Raw genomic sequence first — 24,035 nt, 5'->3', positions numbered from 1 at the left:
GTCACAACAAAGATTTCGAAGGATAATGTTACTATCGTAAAAGTAACTGGATCTCCTTATGACCTCTTTATGCTACAATTTAACCACTGGGATAACCTTACAATGCGCTTTCGAGTACCAACTTTTGGACAATAATGGACTGAGCTGAGATTATTGTTAATGTCCATTCGTCCAGACGATCTGTAGATACAATATTTTGAATTTTTATTTAAATTTCTTATTTAATAAAGAGAAAAGTCATTAAAACTATCAGTATTAAAAAGTTATCATTGCTCAAGAGCAAACCTTCCTCTAGTATTTTAGAATTTTAGAAGTCACAAGACAGTTTATAAACATCGAAGGTGTGTGCGTTTGCGTGCACTACCAGCTTGCCGTGAAAGTATTTTGGAGCGTTGTCTTTGCAGATATTTTAGCATATTAATGTCTTAGACCCATGCTTTCTACAGTTAACATTTTAAAAATAAATCTGAACTTGAATCTGATGTCAGGCACTTTGTTATCTATTTAAGAAATCGCACCTTTGTTCATTACCGAATTTAACTTCACGGCCACTATTGTCATTTAAATGGTGATTGATTTCAATAAAGATTGTTTAATTGTGCTGCCATTGTTTAAAAGAAATTTTATACCGGTCTCTCGCTTCGCTATCTTGATTAGCAGCCAATTGATTGTAGGTATACTAATGTCACGTTCATTATGATTAGAAAGTTATATCAAATTTGAAATGAAGCATGGTCCGATCGCGATCGTGCTCTATGAGTTTTAACAATGAAGTGCAGCAACAAATGACTGAGTGTTATAATCATAAGCATCAAGTACCTAATTGTGTATAAAATTAGGAATGACACGAAATGTAGAAAGTAGTAAGAATGTAGTTATAAAGTGCATACTTTTTTAATGGCATAGGCAATTAGTGACACCAATTACCTATATCAATTTGTCATACTAATTATTTCATCAATGAATACAAGGCTGCTTATATTTAATGACCTCTTGTAAAATATAACGGACTGTCCCGTTGATAATAAGGCTATATAAATTCAAGAGACATATTGTATCGACCAGTGAATGGTCTAGATCGACTAGACCTTAGAAATTGCTGTCCTATAATAAATATCCTAAATTGAATGCATTTATTAAATTGATATCAAGGCTGAATAGTAAATCCATGTTTTATTGTAACCAGACCAGTTTCTCTTCGAGTTTTTAAAGACGCCAGGTGCAAATATATTACCCGTTTTAATCGCCTTTTGTTGTTGGAACTTCCTTTTCGAGAGCTTTGGGTGGCTTCGATTTTTTGTTATTTAATTAATTTATACAATCATTTTTTCAAGGCATCGATGACTAGTCAATCAATTGTAATCCTTAATAATTTCATATTGTTTACTATAATGTTATTTCCCACTAAATCCAACAAATAGATGATAAACCATGACCTCTAACAGTTTGTCGTCTCTCTTTGTACGGTCCATTGCACTCAAGCACCCAAGATGTAATATCATAGACATTGTTGGCATACGATAGTCAGACATGGATTTCTCCGATTCCTAGGATCGATTCTCGAGTATCAGCTGGTCAAGTGCATATGTGGACCAATGAAATGGTTTCAACCTCATCGTCAGATGTATGGAAACGTTTTCTAAGAGCCGATCATGCGATCAGTAATTAACAGTTAACACTAATTTGCAAACAAGCAGAGCCTTGAGTTGTTGATTCCATATTCATGATAAACATAGCGTTTCATGAAACTGCACTATTAAATCATGAATTTTGATTGCAGTATCTCTAATGGATTCTGATTGAAATTCAACATAATAGAACAGTTAGCAGTAGGTAGATACGTGAAAATGCAGTATTATTTAAAGATAGTATCGCCAAAATCGTATTATCTAAAGATGACAACTCGCATTTTGTAAGAAAAACTTAAATAATTATGATCTTATTTGAAACAGATTTAATAAGAACCTTTCATGTAGTGTCAAAATAAAACACAACATGCAAGATATACCAGAAGCACATACAATTTTCTACAGCACTTATTTGCCATGACGTAGATATTCATCTCGTAGAACATTTACAAACATCAGTGAAAGTGATGTAGGCAATAACAATAAATGTTAAAAACTGGCTTCTGTATGGTCGGTTAGCAGCGCTCAGTCGCTTAGCCCCATTATCTAATTATTACGTAAGAAGATACAGTTTGTATTCATTTGATGGTTTCTCGGGCTCATAAGTATTGGGCTTGTGCAATCCATGCTCACATCCCGTGACGCGTCCGCTTTTTGGAGTAATCACCGTATCCGTCAATACAATTATTACTGTAATTAATCTCTTTATTCAAACTATTAAAGCAGGCACGTAACTAGATGCTTTATAACATACTTTAATACTTTTTGTATGATTGAGATCGATCCATTAAAATGGATAGGTTTATCTTAAAGAAAATTGTTAGTATCCGTAGGTACTTACAAAATATTCCATGTTGTATATTATTTACATGTAAATGAGAGGCTCCTTGTAAAAAATGAGTCACATTATGTCATAGTTGGACTCGGAACCTGTATGAGTCATTTGACCTTTTTATATTCAATGACTGTTTGGTTTTAAATAAATTGTAGCATAAAATGGGACATTACTCCACAGATTAAAATATAAGCATCGGAATGATAAAGAACCTTAGAACCTGTTAAATTAAAATGCATACGGAAATACGTTAAACAAACAAATAATTAAGACAAGAACAATGAAACATAAAAGGCCATCTGGACATTCTTTCTTCGACAATTCTTCTCTGAGTATCAAACTTTGTACGCAGAAGATTTATTATACAGTATGAAAATCAAACATTATCCAGGAAAAGCGGTCATGGAGGACCCGTGGCTTTCTTTAAACGATAGAACTATGGACCTGGTTTACGCCGCTAACTGGGTCGGGGCGGAAAACTTAAATAATAATTATAGCACCAATAGTAGTAACCAATCAAATGGTTCAAAATTTAACTCAATATCAAGGAGCAAATCGTGCCGAGATGTGGGTTACAGTGTCGATAGAGAGGAATCCCAAAATGGCCGAATGTATGAAGCAGACGATATTGAATATGGTTATGCACATAACGTTTCGAATAATAACAATAACATATCTCAATTGGCAAAATATCAACAAGACATAGAAGAAAAATCTAGGTCTAACAATGATCTACTGATTCAGAACAAACTTAAACACAGCTACAGTTTTAAAGATATGCCCAATGGTTATAAACCATCGACATTAAGAAGGGTGAAACGTCGTAATTTCACTGAGTGGGATATCGATGCTTTTGGTAGCAATGATCGACAACCGCCTGTACCTCCGCAGAGAAAAGATTCACTTAAATATGCTCATCGACAAAGAAAAGTGGATTCCAAGAAAAGTTATTACCCGCACCCAGATCCTGGCCCGGTGCCCCCCGATCCATCTTCTGAATCTTATTACGAATATTACTCCCGAGTCAGTCAACAAAATAACGATACCGATAGTGATAAAATAAAACAAATCCAAAAAGAACCCAAAAAAGACAAACATTATAACGATACAGTCTCCAAATCTTCAACTAGCGGTTTCGGCAGTGACATGTATCAGATTATAAATTCTATGGCTACTCTAGATTTGGCGCCTATAAAAGCACGGTCCGGAAAAATTAAACTAGAGAAAGAACTTGACGCTTCCGCATCCGCTTTATATAAGCGTCATAATATGAATGGATCTACATGCGAACAAATTCCTCAACACATAAAGCAAACAAACATCGAACGAAACGGTTGTTTTGACGATGCCAAATCTAATTTTCGTTCGAAATCCTTAAGAGTTAAAAGTGACAGCAGACCTCCCTTAAAACAGTATTTGGATACAATGGAATTTGACGAAAGTGGATACAATAATAATGTTACCGTCACTCAACCGAAAAGGAACCTCTCTCCGAGTGAACAACTGACATTAATGCAGTACGAAATGAGTAAAGGAAGTCAAAATCCGCCACTACCGCCCATCAGTAACGGTTATAACTCTGTTAAATGGGGGAAAGAAAGTGACTATCGGACTAAAAACAATGCCAGTTGGCAAAATAAGCCGGATAAATACGGTAAACCGTTTAATACAGTGCGCGTGAAAAGTGACGATAGATATGATAGGTACAATGACATTTTATCGCTGGGTCAGCCCAAAGAAACTATAAGTGAAGAACGTGTTAGTGATAAAAGTAAAAACGGTGCTTATCCGCGTAGTGCGAAAAGTTCGTCTAGCGGTTCGGACTCAGATTTCTCTATACCCCGACCAAAACTAATAGTGCCTGTGCATACATATGGAACACGCAAAAGGCGGACAGGAAATCTATGTCAACGGGATAGTAATGCCACAGAGTCTTCCTTGGACGCTGGTATACTGTTGGATGTAACCCGTCTAGAAGATCAAACGGTCGATAGTCGCCGAAATGGAGATTCAGGTAATGTAAAAAATACTGTACTTGAACGTGTCTAAGATAAATTATAAGATCGCTAGATACATTATCATATATTAGGTATGCTTGTGGGTTGATTTTGATGGATGTATCTTTCGAGGTCTTGTGGTTATTATGTAAATAACTTTGTGACGTAGCGTGGTGATATAAAATTACATAACATGTCTAATATAATTTACGTTAAAAAATAATTAACTTAATAAAAAACATTTTCCTTCCTCACTTTTTATGAGACTAAAATAGAGGTATATTTACGAAATCGTAGTTTCGCTTTGTTCTCCGATGTTAAGGAGTTGCAAAATACAACGCATCAGGCATATCAATTAAGCCATACATTGGTTTGACCTACATAGGTCTGTAATCACGCACAATAGTTATTTATAATAACTGTTCCATAAAACTAGTTCTAGGATGGTACTGACGTGGTACTGACAGATAAATATTTAACTTTAAATAAGATTTTTATCACTTCCTGATATAAACTTTGCAACGTTTTGGCAAATTAATTTAAAAACTTTTCAGTGACTCTCAATAGCTGTAATTTTGAAAGCAGACAACTTCTTGATTTTAAACATAAAGATAATTTACTACGAAATGTTATGAATATAAAAATATTGTACACGTTTTCATGAAAATTATATGAACGTTTAATTTCTCCGTCGTATGAACTAATATCGTTTGACATCACAGACATGTATGTTTGACATATAGCAATGAATATTTTGTTTGGTAATAACAATGAATTTGTTATTCTTACATCAGCGTTATTACACATATAATAAAGACCATATAAACGGAATGAGTCTGAACTTTCGACCTGTAATATAACGCGTTTCGCCTTGAAACAGTTTCGTGAAGCATATTATTTAGGTTTTCTTAGCTCTGGTATAATGGATTTGAATATTTAAATTTGTATTGATTTATGAATGCAGTCTAATTGGATCAATTAAGCAGTTTTAGCAAAACAACATTCTATGCCGTTAGTACTGTTAAATAAATTAATAGTATCTAACATGAAATATCAAAGTGTTAATTATAAATAAATTATTTAGTAAACCTTATAATGCATTTTTGATTATATTATACCACAATATAAATCTGCATAGTGTATATTGGTATTGACCAAGAAAATTAGACAGACATATTAGTTATTACATAATTGTTATTATTATTTTTAAGACTCTTTTACATAATAGTCCGGGATACATCGCCCATTTTTGCAAGTGATTACTATCAAGCTAATTTTTCGTGAGTAGCTTTATTTTGATGAGATGCCCAATAATTTCAAGATTCAAGATAATTATCTAAATTATTCGAAATAATATTTGTGCTACAAAATCTATGGTTTGATCAAAAAGTCCCCCTTTCCAATGTGTATCGATAACGAAGTCATCATAAATGATTACTAACCAGCTGATTTTTTTATTTTCACTTATTTAATACTTATATAATTCAACAGACATATTGTCCTACAAATTGCGTAATAAATATTTGAGAACCATCAAATCAAAAATTTGTATCCTTGTTACCTCTGTAAGCTACCACAATCGAGAGTTTCGTACATGAAATTATTGGGCATCTCATCAAAATAAAGCTACTCACGAAAAATTAGCTTAATAGTAATCACTTGCAAAAATGGGCGATGTATCCCGGACTATAATACTCGTTTATATAATAAATATTTAGTGATTACGTTATAATATGACGTCATATCTTATGAAAAAATAAAATATTAAATGGAGGAAATAAAAGATAGCTGCTAAATGTAACATTTCGTATTTTATATTCTGTTACTTATATCACTTATTTCCTTATTTATAATACCTTAATAACCAATCGTTTAGTTAAATTGCATTTATTCATAAGCATTTTTTTTATAACGGATATTAAATTTTATATAAGAAATGGCGAACGTTTTATTAATTAATAACCTTAATTTCATCCATATTGAGATCAAATTTGTTTATCATTAATTCTACAAGTATAAATTTAATTTTCGCTCCTAATCTGCGACAAAATTAATAAATTATGTACTCTATAATTCTCTTGAACAAATTTATTCCTAAAAGACTTAGTTGCTAAATTATATGCTTTATGAGTTATGACTAGAACCAAAAAACCTGTTTTAAAGTTAGTGCCTAGGTAGATTTGAGGTAGGGTTGCCATCATTCACATATTTACAATATTAATTAGATATTATAAGCCATGAAAAATGGAAATAATAATGTAAAAAAAAGTTTGGAACAAGACGATTTATGTACAGGTAACAGGTGAATTAAATACAAAAATCGATATTCAACAATAGATATACAATAATAAATGAATGAGAAGAATTCTTGAAGTCGTTTTTCAAAGTCAACTAGATGCTATAAACAATATTTTTTACTTTAAAAGTTTAAAAATCTCTTTTGTTTACGATAAAAGTCCTCTTTACACATTAGTAACATTGTTTTCCTATGTATAATTTTATGCACTTGACAACCCTAATTTGCGTGTGTGAGTCTGGTATTCTCGGGAAGTTTTGAAACTGCAAAGCTTGGGCCAGGTCAAAGTAAATTTCATGGCCAATTTGCTTCAGTGGTAGGCATGACTGTTTCCCAACCGTATTCGTTACTAGAGTTATCGACGAAAGTAAATACCTACATAAGATGTATCAATGTTAAACGCTTGTAACTTGTAAGTAACATAGTAAATATACGATGTAGTATCTTTCGATATACTTAAAGTTCTATAAAAATGTTAGCCTGAACTTTTGAACACATTTCTTATTTTTAAAACCAATTTTAAAATTTATCGAAAAAGAACGTGATGATTAATTTATGCTTTTATCTAATTTCCAAGGTTAGTTCAGGCTCATAAGTGAAAAAAGTAAACAATAAATTTATTCTGACGGAAAGTAAAAACTTGTTGTAATATTATTTTCTCACGTTCATTTCAACGTTCACATGCTTGTTGACATGATTGGTATCATCGTGATATCTCTTGAGTACTTACTTATAGTACTTATCTACTTATAAATACTTTAAAATATATCAAAATTATCAATTGTCTATTTTAATGCTGATATCACAGATAATTTAGATAACGTCTGAACTATCTTTTCTCGAAACTGATCAGTTATTACTCTGAACTAAAGTTTGTATATAAGTCATAATAGACACATAAAAAGAGCGTATGTGCAGCAACGTGTCAGAAGTGAAACTTCTGTAACAAGATTCATAGATAGCAAAATCGTCGCCTTACTCCATGACGTGACGGTATTGCCAATTGCCATGGCGCGACTCTGAAATTTTATTATCAACGCGCCTAAAGAATTCCTTTCAATAATTCGTTCCACCAAACGAAACGGAAAATACCTTTCACATATGTATAAACAATTTTATATCGATTTATACCTAACTAGTTTCTGTCCACAAACTAGTTAGAATTCGATTGAAAACAAACTTTTGCAATGTCTAAGTTCGAACACGTCCGCATGACTCACATCAAATTGGCGTCTAAATCCTTGAATAAAACATTTATAGAAAACCGGTATATTTTGAAAGTGTCATGTTAACTCAGACTAGTTCCGTTGTTCCAAACAAAATGGCCACCATTACCATAACAACATTGTATAATCTTGAGATTTTTCCATACTAATATGTATTATAAAGCTGAAGAGTTTGTGTGTTTCTTTGAACGCGCTAATCTCAGAAACTACGGTCCCGATTTGAAATTTCTTTCATTGTTAGATAACCCATTTATCGAGGAAGGCTATTATAGGCTATTATGTCATCACGCTGGGACCAAGAGAGAAATGCGAGTTAAACCGCGGGGCACAGCTTGTATCATATATTTACATTCAGGATCTTGTGATGTCATTATTGCATAATGGCATGGTTGAGAAAATCTTTATTTTTAATAGCAGTGCAATTGTTCTTGTAATCCTTGGGCAGATTTGTTTAACACTTATGGTCACGCGAATGTAATTAACGGGCTCGAACGAAAATCGCTTCGATATCCTGCATGCAGTACCTATTTGCACTATACTAATATAGTAATACGGCACTCTGCCTATAAATTTCAATTTGTGGAAAATTAGAGAATATAGTTATCGTAGTACCTACAAAGAATCTGTAATTCAGGGCACAAATATAGGAAAATTAATTTGAATCTTGCTAGCGATAAAATTCAAGGAGCTTCTGTTTTTTAAATTACCTAAATATCATGCAAATCAATGAACTGAGTTCAAGAATATACGGGTGCCCAATTATAATACATAGAACAAACATATTATATAGCAAATTCCTCAGATTATTCTGAAATTTTTACCTAAGTGCTCTTCGAAGTATATTCATATTTTTTTAATTGTCTTCAGAGGGCAGAGTGGAGGTGTCCAGAGAGAACAAGTACCTCAGCACCATGGCACCAGGAAAGGTGTTCGGAGAGCTGGCCATCCTATACAATTGTAAGCGGACGGCCACCATCAAGGCAGCTACTGATTGCCGACTGTGGGCCATCGAGCGCCAATGCTTCCAGACCATTATGATGAGAACTGGACTCATTCGTCAAGCAGAATACACTGATTTCCTGAAAAGGTAAGCTCCTTAAAAATGTACCCATTCTCGTTACGTTAGCTAAATGTCGTATCTTTAAATAATTCAAGGAAATTTCAACGTAATTTTTATCTTGATAGTTTAAAGAGAAATATACCTACCTCAAACGTCTTAATTAAATAAGCAGAAAAAAGAAATTTTTATGTAAATATAAATGTGAGAACCAAAGTTTCGCTACGTGTTGTTCTTTCATAGAGGATCAAATATTGGTACAAGATTAGCGTATTATATAAGCTTACGTTTTATTTTTATAGATACTTTATAGGATAAAAATAAGCATGATTTACTTCATAAACACACTCTGATAGATACATGAAATGTTACTTTCGTGACAGCCAACAGTAAATAATTCCAAGAACGATTTCTGTCATCTCGACACGCGTATCATGATCTACTGACGCTAGGAATTAAAAGCGTAAATAGTTTTCTTTTACTTTATACGGTATACTTCTATGTACATTTTAAAACAGCTTGGATTTAAAGAAGAACACGTTTTTTTTATTCTACTTTCCAAATATTAACGCAGAATAATTAATGTTTACGCCGTGATATAAAATGTGAATATTAAATTTTTAATGCAGATTTCTATCTTAAGTTGTAGGCTGAGAAGGTGAAAGCCCTTCCGAAAGTAGTTTACCGGAAATGTATAGTCTAACAAGCATCTATTAAGATCAGGATATTATGTTTATAGTTCGATTTGAAAACTATTTATCTAAATCTTAATCATTTTCTCTTTTATTTTCGTTCTTAAAGTGGAATTTATACGAAAACATTTTAATCATCATTTCCTTCGTTGAGCTTTATTTAGAGTAGTTATTTTGGCGTTTCTACCAATCCCTTTTTAATGAGAGGTTGTTTACATTCGTGAAGCCAGTAACCTCAGTAGTGACTTTGGAACAATATGTTTCTGTGTTAATTGATAAAACATGGGTTTCGATCTATTTAAGAACATTGTTTTGAATTACTCTAGCGTGTTGTTTAGAAACGTATTTTATTTCGAACTTCGTTTTCTGGCATGTCGAGCCGATTCGACATACCTACGCCTTTTGTAGCTGTATTATTTGTTATAGAATTAACAGTTAAAACAGCTGCGCATTGTCCTTCGAACCTACATGATAAATTACGCGCACACTTTAGTCCCCTTCTATGTGACATAATATGAGGACTTGACGTAACAAATAATAATATCACTGACGTTTTACCAGCCACATAACTGATTCAAGTGGTTACCATAGCAGTTTTGTATGCATTCAAGTGAGCATTTCCTTAACAAAGAATAGAGATTGAGACACTCGTATGAACTATATCATCACGAGCCTCTTGATAGGGGTATTGACCCGAGACATTTATGCAAATGGTACGGCGTGCATGGCCCATTCTTCTGCTTTCATCGGATCAGCTATTTGCATAGTCTTCATTTTCTTTCAATATAAGCGGAAATAACTCTGGCATTTCGGTATTCATTTAATGTTAATGATCAAAACAAATCGTTTGAATAAAACGTGAAACATGTTCGGTATCTGAGATGAACCTAGTTGAAATTCAACGAATTCGTTTAAAAATAACTAACGCCGTATTTGGGAGAATAAAGTTAGATTCAACGTAAACAACGTTTTCGTTTAAAACTGCTCCAAAGATATGACTAGTGAAACATATCTTAATTACGTTCCCACAAACAGCTAACATCAGCGGTTCTATAAATGTGTTTTGTCCGATTGCCTAAATATTAGTATGTACGATTTATCACAATGATACCGTTTTATATAACAATCCAATACATAACGTTACAATTATGAAGCCTATTAAAATGCATGTGCACTTGTAGAAAGTTGACGTTCCTAGGGTGTCGCGTTACGGAATGCCCAGCAGTTCTCTGAAACCTTAATAGCGTTTGCGTTACATTATGATGCGTGGCCATCCTTTTGTGATTAATACCTTCATCTTCTCTATAACTCGAGTATGAAAGGAGATATTATGATATTAATTTCATTAAATACCCAGTTCAGTCAAAAGCTTTTGAGTGTACGTATGAGCTAAGATTTCTGCTGTATTAGTTATTTTTTTATCAATAAGATAGATCAATTAGCTTCCGTCTAAAGCAGCGCCTTGGTACACGGGTTTTTGTTGGTAGAAATCCGATAACCCGCGGTTCCTTCCTCGGGTGCCGTGGTTAGTTATGCAAGCTTTCCCCAATTGAAAAAGAAAAGGCCAATAGAGCGTAATTGTAAAGAATATTGACTACCAATATTATAATAGCTTCATCAGTATAATTATTAATACATTTCTTTAACCAATTTGTTCGTGACGATCCGTGTTTTATTGCACGCGAAAATTGAATTGTCACGGTTAATATCATTTACCTAGTTGTGAATTTTGTTCAATTTTCTGCTACATTTTATGAATAAAATCCATGATAATTTATTTAAGTTCAATAAATTGTGAATTTAGAATATAGGGATCTTTTAACTGTATTCGAAGACATAGCAAATATTCCCACAAGATAAGCTCGCGGAAGCCAATATCTATCGCAATGGATTTTATACAAAAAACGCTAAGAAATCTGCAGTAGGTATCTCAAGCATCTTAAGCAGTGGCTTTCGGCTTTCCCCAGCATATAAACAGGCCAATGCAATTGAAAGTAAACTGTTTGTATTCATGTGAGCGATCGGATTCGATTCCGAGTTTTTGTAAGATATTATAGCAACTTAAAACAAAGGCATTGTTGAAACTTGTCGCAGTCGGTTGCCCAAGCCTCGTGCGATAATTTGCGAAATACTTGTCACGTTTGAGAGTCATGACATTTGGATCGGCTGGCCTTTCACTGACCATACTGTTCAATATACCTGGATACATGGATTACAAATGTGTATCATTTACTAATACGTTATTATTTGTATTGATTGACTGCCTCCTTCGTAAAATGGTTAACGCGTAAAACCGCGTCCACGGTTCGTTTTCCAGTGGAGACGAAGAAACAAAAATGTCTTGGTCTGGCAGGTCACAGAAGTCTGATCACCTATTTGCCCTTAAAGAAACGCGATCAGTGAAACAGATGTATGAATAATGTATCGTAGGACACGAGACTTCACGCATATTATTGGTATGGATCCTTCATTATGAGTCACATTTTAAGGATACCTTTATATTCAGAATACAGACCTAAATTCAAACGTTATAAATATTTCAATGTTGAATTGTAATCGTCATTACATTATTGTTTATGTTTACCGACTAGTCATTATTCAAGCGGAAGAATACATTTTCAAGAATTAGCATACTCTTGAGCATCAAATGTAGTCTTAGTCATTTGATTGAAATAGGAAGATATTTTTATTATGATGGCAAATTAAATGAAGTTTTGGCAATATAAAATTATATTTATATTTTATTATTATATTTTAAAGTTAAGCAAATTATAATTTTCCGCATTGAGATCGACGTGATTAATGCTGGAATTTTAATAGGATGGTATTTCAATTAATAAGTTACTGATATTGAAGTTAACAGACTATACAATGTTGTATTGTACTTAATTATGCATGAGCAAATTATATTATAATCTTCATCATACACGGATATTAGAGTCTACGATGTGTAGTCATATCATTATGAAGGAAGAGGTCATTGATTTATTAATATAATAATAATTTTTCCCTTATTTATTTTTGTAAGGTGACAGAAAAAGTTCTTGCCCGTTCGAAGACATTGCAATACTTTCTTTTAGGGAGGGTAGTCGTAACAAAAATATTATAATGGCAAGATGCCAAGTGCCTACATATCCATAAAATGAATTAGGTTGTCTGAAAGCAAAATAAAAATATTCCGAACACAAATCGTAAAGAACTGGGAGCGTGAAATTAATAATGAAAATGATAAATATATGTCGTGTTTGTATTTCAGTCATGTCTTTATACAATGTTCTTGCGACGTGCAAATTGCATTATCTACTAATAGTAATAAATCTTATTACTTAGAAACCAAATAAACCGTCAGTTAAGTGTGAAAAACAAATAGTAAATACCTAGTCGTTTTGTTAATAATCAGTTCTATTGAAAAGCTGTTTAAGTTGCGTCAGATAACGTTATTAACATTATTTATCATAAATTGCATATATTACCTATAACGTTTATTGAAACAATTACACGAGTGAAATAAAGGTTAATTTCTCTTAACCTTTTCTTTATTACAAGAGACTATCAATGAATTAATTAGAACGGTAATTCCTTGTAATATTATTCATGACCCATTTGTAATACCAACTGATATTAATATCCATTTTCTTTATGACAATTTCAATAGAGCGGAACTCAATTTATAACCAGTATTATTAAATAGTATTGAGAAATAGCAGGCAGTAAAAACGTTAACTTTGAAAAAACTTCAAACTTGTGACATTCCTATCAGCGTCCTAGTAGATATTTTTGATTTATTTTTGTAAGGTCTACAATTCCATTTCTTCAAGAGAGGTTAAAAACAATTTTAGGGATAGCTTCATCTTCCTTTGCCTTGACGATATATTTACACTACATCTGAACATTTGAAAAAAAAAACAAAATAAATTCTATTAATAAAAATATGAAAGTACACTTTTTCACGTTTTCGATATATTATAATCGAGTTAAGTCCGATTTTGATAAATAAAGTTTCTGACGCCCGGAGGCAAAAAATTTATCAGTGAATAAAATTTTGACAGATCCGGAGAAGGCAAATAAGTACCTACAATTTATTTTATCCACAATTATGTACTAGCAAATAGCAATATTACACACATATTAAACACCGTTACACATATTAAAGCTGTAACTTTGTGATTTATTATTTACTTTTATATTTTATAAAATAATGTGTGTAATGAAGTGTCAAATAAATAAATAATAAATAAAAATTTTTATATTATCTACTACAAATATATCTTCAACATAAATAAAATCCCTTTATTTCAAAGCGAAAACAAAATTACGAGCGTTAATAACGATGCTAATAAATTTTCCTGTTACCCAAGATCTTAACCACATAATCACGTACATTTTCCACCATATATTACATGTAAATATATCAGCAATTACTCTGTTATATGTGATGTTAATTTCGCAATTACAATTACGCTGTCCTAATGAATTTTATGCAATTTGAAAAGGTTAATGAAGTTGCCGTTCGTTTGTGTACCTCGTTGTTCAACCCTTAATTTAGGGTTTTATTTCGAATTTAAAACGTACAATTTATTTATAGAAATAATATGTGCTCATATTCCATAGAATATGTGAATATTCATAGTGTATTTTAGATTTGATATTCAGTTTTCTTAATCACATTATGAACTTCATTTATCAGCAATATTACACAATATATGATTATTTTTTTTTTTATTTGTAATAACTTTGAAATTGTTTAAATTTCATGAGAGTTAAAACAATCTTCTACGTAAAAAAATGCAATTCTACGCAAACATTACATCATACTCATGTAAAACAATTGTATCATGCGTTTCCCAGACAAATTGTATTGTTACAATTAAATAATTATTTATACGTCATATGTATATTTCTATACCACAAGAATAAAGGTATTGTTTGACAATGAAAAACAAACAGCAATAGCGATTGTAACGACAGCTGTTTACAATAATCTTTTGACGCAATCAAGATATTATTTACAGATGAACGACGAAATGGTATGATAGAAACATGACATGCAATATATTTTACCTAATGAAATGCTCTATAGTCCCTCATAACAATTTTCTTGAACTGAAACTTGTTTAGGCACGTCAGTCGTCACAGTATTATAATATTTCCTAATTATTGTAATACTGTGAGCGCGTTGAATAAATTTCAAAGGTCGCGTCACGGCAATACCGTCACGTCATGGAGTAAGGAGAAGATTTGAGATTGAATCTTGCCAAAGAAGTTTCACTTCTGACACGTGTGCTTGGCACACACGCTCTTTTTTGTTAATAAGAGATGCCATATTCAATGTAACTTGGAATATGTTACTTTAGACAAATAAATTATGAGGTGTTTTTTGGAAGTCTAAATAACTCGAAAATATTCCCATTAGTCATACATAAAAAGAAAAAAAAATGATCAAATGCATAAGTTCATTATCGATCAAGGTAACAAATATGAAGGAAAGGAAACTTATTTGTCCCATACCCAATATAAAATACCTATAAAAATTATGAATAGCCTTGTAAATTTCCTTTAAAATCAGTTTATAGTCACTTTATATAAATATCATGTGTTCAACATGAAAAAAGATGCACCAACTGCCAGCTGATATCTTGTTAGCCATTTCACATGTGAAGCATAAATTTACGTCTGATTACACATGCGATATTAAATGTCTTTATAAATATGCGAACTATTTATAATTTTAAGAATTTACAACTGATATATTTGGGTAAATAGACCAAGAGAACGCGTTTGTATTTTATTAACAAGTTTTTGCTCTTTGCGTGTTAAATTGTGAATAAATAAGTTAATAAATTATAAATTTACAATAATCGTTGATACATCGAATGGAACATTTCGTGCTTCAATAAATTTAACACATTCAAGAAATGAAAGGATGTGATTAATTAAATTTTAATAAACTGACATGAGAAATATTCGGTTATGGTAATTACTTACTAGCTGTGCCCCGCGGTTTGCCAAACCTATTGGTCTAAACGTGATGATGATATTATATATAGATACTTAGCCTTTCTCGATAAATGGACCATCGTTGGCGTAAAAAATAAAAAAAAAAATTCGTATACGGTCTAGGGTCTCGTGAATAATAACAAAAACCCACAAATAGTAAATGTATCGAGTTCGCACATACAATTTTAAATGTCCTTCAAACAACATTTTACTTTTATACTTGATGGCCGTGAAATGTTCCGTTCACATTTAAAGTGTAAAACATGCATAGATACAAATATTTTTATTAATTAATTGAATATATTGTGACTTAATTACAGATATTCAATGCATTTTAATTACCTTGGCGTTGAGATAAAAGTCCCTTTCAGAGGAAACCTGCTGTAATGTTTAAAAGTTTTAACTTCAATATTTCCATAAAATCAAGTATAATTTGGTACTGATGTACTACCTAATATGTGTATATATTTTTAACATGCTTTTATTAGCGTCATATGTATGTGTTTGTATGTAATAACACATCAGTATTTAAATTTTAAACCACCAACTCCCTTAGACTCGATTTTGATACACTTTAAACGGTCAGATTTAATTCGAACTTTGTACACTTATCAAGGATTGGTGATAATAATAATAATAATAAGGGCGTAGGGATGTGACGACCCCATCGCCCACGGTTGGAATATCTATTGTCTACGTGACAATAGATATTCCACCCGTGCAATCAGTCAACCCGCAGGACACCTTGTGGCGGGGTGTCGGGGAGTAGCGACCCCGCGGGAACCGAGTGCTCCCGGGGGAGGCCCCTGTCTTCATCTCCGGCTCGCCTTCACCGGCCGGTTGGAGTGAAGCCTGACGAGGACAGGACCCCCACCTCTGGCTTGCCTTAACCGGCCGGCCAGAGTGGAGTCGCGAGAGCTTTTAGCTCGAAGGGTGGATGCGAAGCGTAAGTGGCGAGTGGGCACGTGATGCTGGACCCTCAGGGAGCGCGTGATCGTAGTTTAAAGTCCAGGGACGCCTCTCCACCCTTAGCTGCTCACAATATGTTGCCCCCTTGTCGCACTATTGCAGCGACTTATTTCGGGGGCCCATACAGTGAGAGGGCGAGTCACCACCTGCCAACATATTTTTACTTTCTTTTAGTAGAAAGGCAGGTGCCATAGTTTCCCATAGTCCTCAGTACCAGTCCATTTAGCATCCCAATCCATAGCCCAATCATTAAATTTCCATACCCTGCAATAGTCCTACATCGGCCGCGGACTGCCCAGGGCTGTATCTCTATAGTGCAGTCATGGGCAGGCTGCGGCTGGTGTCCCATAACACATTAAAATTCTCGAAAGGGCCTCTGCGTGTTGGATCCGTGTCCCCACGTAAGCCTTCCAAAGATCCGGGTACTGTCCTTCTGGTGGTACCCGAGTATTATGGAAATGAGAAACATAATAATAATAATAAAACACTTTATTGTACAATGCACAGATATTAAATACAATTTCATACAGAAGGAATCTTCACCGTACAAATTGGCGGCCTTATCGCTTTGAAGCGATAATTTAACAATTTCATGAGTTAAACATTTTTAGCTGTATTAATTATTATTATTTAAATTAAAAAACAGTACCTACAGTTACTTAACGAGGCCTACAATGTTTCAACACAATTGCATGCATGACCGGAATAATAGGTGGCAATCTGCAATGCAATATCCAATCATATTACAATATATGTTTTAATAAGCTTTCTAACTAGTTTACTATGTGTAAATGGGCTATGTAAATACGTACCTAAGTATTACTGTGCTAATAGTTAATTGCTGTAAGATATTTTTTTAGTGTGGTGGTACTAATTGAGTTTAATGTGTAAGGTTGCGCGTACAAAGTTACAAAAGGCAAATAGCACAGTAGCTGTATACCTACTGACAGAATGTTAAGTTCCGTAAAAAGAACCGAAGGGACTTCTCTCAGTTCAATTTAAATATTAAAATCGAATATGTATTGTGAAATATAATTAAAAAGACAATATTGTAACTTTATATTTTATTTATAAATAGCCTGGCATATTTTTTATAATTTATTTTATAATTATTAAAATATTTCTGAGAAATAAATCGATACTTTAATGTGGGAAAACTTGTGGGGAAAACAATGATTCATACTACACAAAGTTAAAAAAGGGTAAATATGAAAAACCATAAACGTAGACAATACATTTGATCGTATTTCGGATTATATTCGGATTAAGGATCGTCTAGTTTGACACTGAACTCAATTAATTTATGTGTTTTAAACACATTAAAATAAAATAAATATCAACTGCTGGCATTTAAGATACCTTATTTTTAAAATCATATGCTATTAGCGACAACAAATATAGATTATCTCTGATTTAAATTTTAAATGTAACTATTACTTAAAATTAAACCAATGCGAACCTTCTTAAATGCATAAAGTTTTTTTATTTGCGTAGCTACGCAAATTGTTATAGCTATATAACAATTATTCTTTATGATAGACACAATACGACTATACATATATTTTTTATCAAGAATTACTCTAGTATGATCCCTTACATACATCTTTACAATTCGTGTTTATCTTTGTACAATTAATTGTTATTTGTTTTTTTACAGTGTGCCGATCTTCAAGAATCTTCCCGAAGACACGCTGATCAAAATATCTGATGTATTGGAAGAAACACATTATCAAAACGGTGATTACATCATACGACAAGGAGCCAGAGGAGACACGTTCTTTATTATATCTAAGGGACAAGTATGTATTCTTCTTATAAATACATTTATTTTTATATTACCTAACTATTTAAGGTATTTTTTGGGAATGAAAGAGAGAGTAGAAAAGCGAGTGCTATTTAATTTAGAACTGACATTTTATAGATAAAATTAGTGCGTTAATTTATGACGAAAGCCAATAAAGGAAACGATAAAAAAGTCTCTCTATTTTTAAAGAAAAGCTGAATTAAAATTATGCACAAAGGTCTACTACATTTCAAAAGAGAAATTTGTTGTATAACTTTGTAGATAATATAATATCTAAAGCATGAACGTTCTATATAAAATACAGTTTACGCTCATTAAAATAAAGATAAGCTCGCTTAATTGCTGCATTTACATCCAAATACGTACTAAACGTGATAAAAAACATGAAGATTTTATTAGAGTCATTTTCGTCATTATATATCTATTAGGGTTTTTATTCGACTGAGATTCCAATAGTTTTGCTACGGTCGCAACAATGACGGTATATTTTATTTGAGTGTTCCCCATATTGTGCGAAAGATCTGCTAGCAATTTCACTTTCGTTCCGCGGTTTGACTTTCGAGTCGCCGTGACTCCGACGCAACCACGCCTTAATGTTTTGTAAACATAATTCTTCAATCAGCCGATTCGATTCACTTTTTCTTTGCCCAACGTTATTCGGATGACGAAACGATGCCATAATTTAGAATGAGCGTTAAATCCACGAGTGTTATAGCTCTTTGTAGCCTTGATTTTTACGAGTTGTTTCTTTTTATTACTTTCTTAATCAGATTTTAGTTGTATGTATATTAATTTTGTTTCTTGATAATACGAGTCATAATGTAATTGAACAGCTTGCGGTGAATGTAATGATCAAGCCAATTATGGCTTTATTGTAAAGACTATCTTTCTATTAATATATATGAAAAGAGCAAATAATCGGGTTTCAGCAATATTATTTATTCTGCTTTTTATGTATTAATCACAAACTTATTGTCTGAACACGGTGATTGTATAAGAGGTTCACCTTGGCATTTAACCGAAGTCAATAGTGTTGCAGACAATATTCGACTCGAAGTGAATGTAATTCTGAGATTGGATAAGGCAATATATCAATTATCATTAATGGTATTTCTTCTTGTTTTAATTCAAAGAAAGAGTAGGTACTAAGAGTTGGGGTTAGTAACAGGCATGTTTTAGTCACATAGTGTTTAATCTTTATCAAAGCTTTCTCGTCTCTATGTCAATTATTTTTTGAAGTTTTACACTTTCAAAAAAACGTAATCTTTTGAATGATCTCTACAAATTCCTATGCTATATTACCAGAGGAATATGCATACCTTTTTTTAACATAAGCCCTATTATATTGCCCTATTGTATAGCAAGCGACAGTGACGTGTGACTAAAATAAAATGATGCAGAGGCAGTAAGGCCAGGCCATTGTGTACAAGGTCATTGCACGGGCTCAGTGATAAACCACTTTTTGCTATACCCAATTGATTTCAATGCTCGAAAGATGGTTTGATCTCTATTGGAAAAGTTAGTTCCTATTGTGGGAACTGTGTTAAGGGTCAATCTAAAAGAGTAAAGTAAATTTGTGAATTTTGCATATTGCTTCTATCTAAACATATATAATATACATACATATATTAATTTCAAAGTATTTTATTTCCAAAATATGATATCATTTTAAATAAATAACTATGCTAATACATACTTAAAAGATTAAAACAGTCGACATACTGCGGATCACAGTCTACAAGCACAAAGTTTATGGAACACATGTAATAAATTTATAACATGCTAGAGAAAGGAGATCTGTGTACTGTTTTTGCGGTGATTTAACTTCATTACTCAGTTATTCAGTGCAAGAAGATCTTACTGTCCGCTGAGCACAGTTGCATGCGTTAGTGAAAACTTTTCTAGGCATCTCAATTTTCTAGACTAGCACTATAGTCATGTAATTTTCAGTGGAAAGCGCACGTTTAATGCTAGTTAAAAATAAAAATCATATATATTACCGCTAGCTGTTCCCCGCGGTTTCACCCGCATTGCTCCGCTCCTGTTGGTCTTAGAGTGATGATATATAGCCTATAGCCTGCCTCGATAAATGGGCTATCTAGCACCAAAAGAATTTTTCAAATCGCACCAGTAGTTCCTGAGATAAGCGCGTTCAAACAAACAATAAAACACACTCTTCAGCTTTATAATATTAGTAATTAGTATAGATTAAAAAAAATTGGTTGTCTGTAAAGTCGGTTTACTGACGTTTAGTTGAACGTGACAGCGTCTTAAGGCCGATTGTGCTTCTTTGTCGCTCGTTCCGCGCTCTCGCTTGCACTTCAAGCCTTGCATATGGAACGCCTCAGAGAGAGGTAACGCCGCATGAGTCATGTTTTTTCGTGCGTGCAGCCGGCTCTATCGAATTATAAGACGTTGTCACGTCAAAAAAAAACATTTATTTGTTCCATCTTTGCAAGTACCTAATAGTAGAGCTAGAGCTAGAGCAAGAGCATTCTTCGTGATCTTTTAGTGTACACGAAAACTCGTATTCAGTGTTGTTCAGTATTAGAACATTGCACAGAATCTTTTCGAACGCACTAAGAACAACGAAAGAATTCTCTACGCCTGTTTACACTAAAATAATTTGACATAAGGGGGTTAGAATGAGCATTCGCTCATTGGATATAAATGCATCGTAAGGTATTCCCAAAGTAAAATATTTGCTTAGATTGGAACCAGATGACATTGGGTCAAATAATCGGAACGGATCTATAAACTTTTAAAAGTGGCCTTCATTCTATTTTAGACTGTGTCTTCCTATCTTATAAAAAAATATTCAAGTAAAAGAGCGTGATTAAGAAATAAATTAAACGCAAAATTTTTCTTTTAAAATATTTAGAATATACCTTTATTTAATTTGAAATGTTGCTAAAGTATTAATGCAAAATAAACTCAGTCTTGTACATTTCGTAGAATTAAATTGAAATTGAAAATTGACTACTTGTGTTTTTAAACATTCTCGAGCGAAAGTGCAAACTTAAATTTCTAAAGCATTAAGTGTGTGCAATAAAACTGAAACACATTATGAATTGTAAGAAAAATGAAAGTTAACTTAAAAAAGCGTTATAGATTATTCGCTGGACTTTTATGTCCGGTTATCGGTTGATTTTTAAGATGATTGTGCAATTTTCAGTGATTACGTTGTTATTATGTCAAATTTAACGTTCCCACTTATTGAGGAATGAAGATTTCGTAATATGTCTGTATTTTTCTCAATAATATTGCTAATATGAATTTAATTATATTGCGGTTTCAAATTTTGATTGAAAATATTAGTAAGTATCATTTTGATTGAATTATGGTGAAGCTGGGTGAAGCAGATTATGAAGCAATTTATAGAGTTTTACAAATTTATAGTTTTGTACAAAATAAAACAACCATCGCTTTTGACAAATAAAACAATCTATAACCCTTTTTACGTGCTTCAGCACTTTAGATGCGTATTTAAATTTAACAAAATATATGTATAAAAAAGCATGCAGTGACATTTTCCAAATTAGCGTCGTCCATTCGCAATGCTTTATTTGACAATTCAATTTGGCGAAAAATATCAACCGCGTTACTCCGCTTTCCATCTATTTTACACGATTCACTGAGCACTATGATTTAATTCTGTTGCTCAATTCCGTTGAATCTAGTTTAAAAATACATTATACAAAATACTTTATGGGTGCAATTTATGTAATTTGGCTGGGGAAATTTTGGAGGTTATAAAAGACCTAACTTTACATAATTACTATTAAATCTTTAACATCTTTATTTTCACAGCATTTAATTCAACCATTCTAAACATTTATTTCTTATTTAAAACAACTAATTTGCTGAACGGCTTACAAGACAAAAAGATAATTACAATTTCCATGCGTCCATTGAGCGTCTTTCAAACGTTTTCAGCCATTTAAGTACCTCAAAGGCGTATCCAAATATGGAACTACGTGTATGAGAGATTTAAAAATTCATAGCTTTTTACGTTCCTAATGCATCTTTCATTCCACAGGTCAAGGTAACACAGAAACAACCCAACAGCAACGATGAAAAATTCATCAGGACTCTCACTAAAGGCGATTTCTTCGGCGAAAAGGCATTGCAAGGGTAAATATTTATTATCTCATATACCTATATAGCGTAGACTTATTGTTCGTTTGTATTATGTGTATTTTTTATATTATATTTAATGATACTTTTTTGTTAGCGAATTTAAAACTTATCTAACCTTTCCAAAAAAACTATAAGATATGTTGTAATAAAAAACTGACATAGTATATTATATTGAAATTATTAAAAAAAACTTTAATTTTTATTGACGCAAAAATTTATACGGACCGGTCGTAAAATGTACGCTGCGTGGTTTTATAACCTTAGAATTGCTAATTGAGGACCTTAAGATAACACGTGGTGACTTTCAGGGTCACTATATTATATACGTTACTGGCTCTATTTGCTATAAATTCTCACGTTTTCTGTGCGTATAAAATATTAATATTGTTTGTGATATTTCGAAGCTATGCCAATTGCCATAACTTTCCTTGTTGGAAAGTGCGAAATTTAATAACTTAAAAGAGAGAAATCGTAAATGCTTGTTATGTGACATTGGATTTGTTAAAAAATTAATGAGGCTGACTTCCTATACAATTTTAGATTTTAACGAAAACACGTTGTCACGTGGACCAAGCTGTGTTGAAGAATACTTTCAAAGCATGAAACCTTGGAAACTTTGAACTTGTTGTTTTTTAATGGCAGGTGTTAATTTTGTCCTTTTTTCATTAAATAAACATAAAATGAATACATTGTTATGAATCCTTTCCTATTTCTTGCTAAACCAGGCATGTAATAAAATAAAAAACCTTACCACGAATCAATTAGTATTTTTGAGCTGAAGCATAGTCAACCCACTGAAAAACAATTCTAAAAATAGGCTCTCATATTTCATTCATGAGCGGTTTTATAATAATTCCCAATCCACTAGATGAGTTTAGTTTTTCGAAATGAAAGGTGAAATAGCGTCTATACACATAGGTTACAAACATTGTAAGCAGTTGTGTTATAATAATGAAATATATCATTTTTCAGAGACGATCTACGAACGGCGAACATTATCTGCGACACGCCGGAGGGCACAACATGTCTCGTCATCGATCGGGAGACCTTCAACCAGCTGATATCTACTCTGGACGAAATTCGCACCAAGTACAAGGACGAGGGCGACGACAGGCACAGGTAATTTGGACCCAATTCCGTTTGAAATAGAGATAAATTTGGATTGCGTCTAACTACGCTGTTTTTGTTCATTGATTGAAAATTTGTTCCGAATAATCGCCATTCAACTTGTCCAACAAGGTGTGATTTGGTGTTTTAATATTATTATATCTGAAGACAAACTTTTAAATTTTTATTAAAGTAAAACTGTTTGATTAGATAATTATATTTGTTAACATAATTAAAGAATGTTGAGTATTAGGATTATTTAAAGATAAATTCGTAAACATATCTTC

The 24,035-nt window shown here is 32.6% G+C and overlaps 1 protein-coding gene across 2 annotated transcripts in view; it reads left to right on the top strand.

Annotated features, from left to right (window-relative positions):
* for (cGMP-dependent protein kinase for) overlaps positions 1–24,035 on the top strand; it is a 126,825-nt gene that overhangs the window by 93,083 nt on the left and 9,707 nt on the right. Inside the window, exons 2-6 of one of the 2 annotated variants that reach the window (XM_090111832.1) lie at positions 2,644–4,477; positions 8,850–9,069; positions 18,355–18,496; positions 22,541–22,635; positions 23,614–23,760. In XM_090111832.1, the coding sequence (XP_089967958.1) occupies positions 2,833–4,477; positions 8,850–9,069; positions 18,355–18,496; positions 22,541–22,635; positions 23,614–23,760 (2,249 nt within the window). In that variant the 5' untranslated portion in view covers positions 2,644–2,832. The remainder of the gene's footprint in view (positions 1–2,643; positions 4,478–8,849; positions 9,070–18,354; positions 18,497–22,540; positions 22,636–23,613; positions 23,761–24,035) is intronic. The other variant, XM_090111833.1, reaches the window with a different exon arrangement.

Source organism: Colias eurytheme, chromosome 17, assembly GCF_061535395.1.
Source record: "Colias eurytheme isolate Ceu_HAF_F1 chromosome 17, ilColEury1 Martin Lab GWU primary, whole genome shotgun sequence".
Lineage (NCBI taxonomy): Eukaryota > Metazoa > Arthropoda > Insecta > Lepidoptera > Pieridae > Colias > Colias eurytheme.
This window is presented reverse-complemented; position numbering and strand designations above follow the sequence as displayed.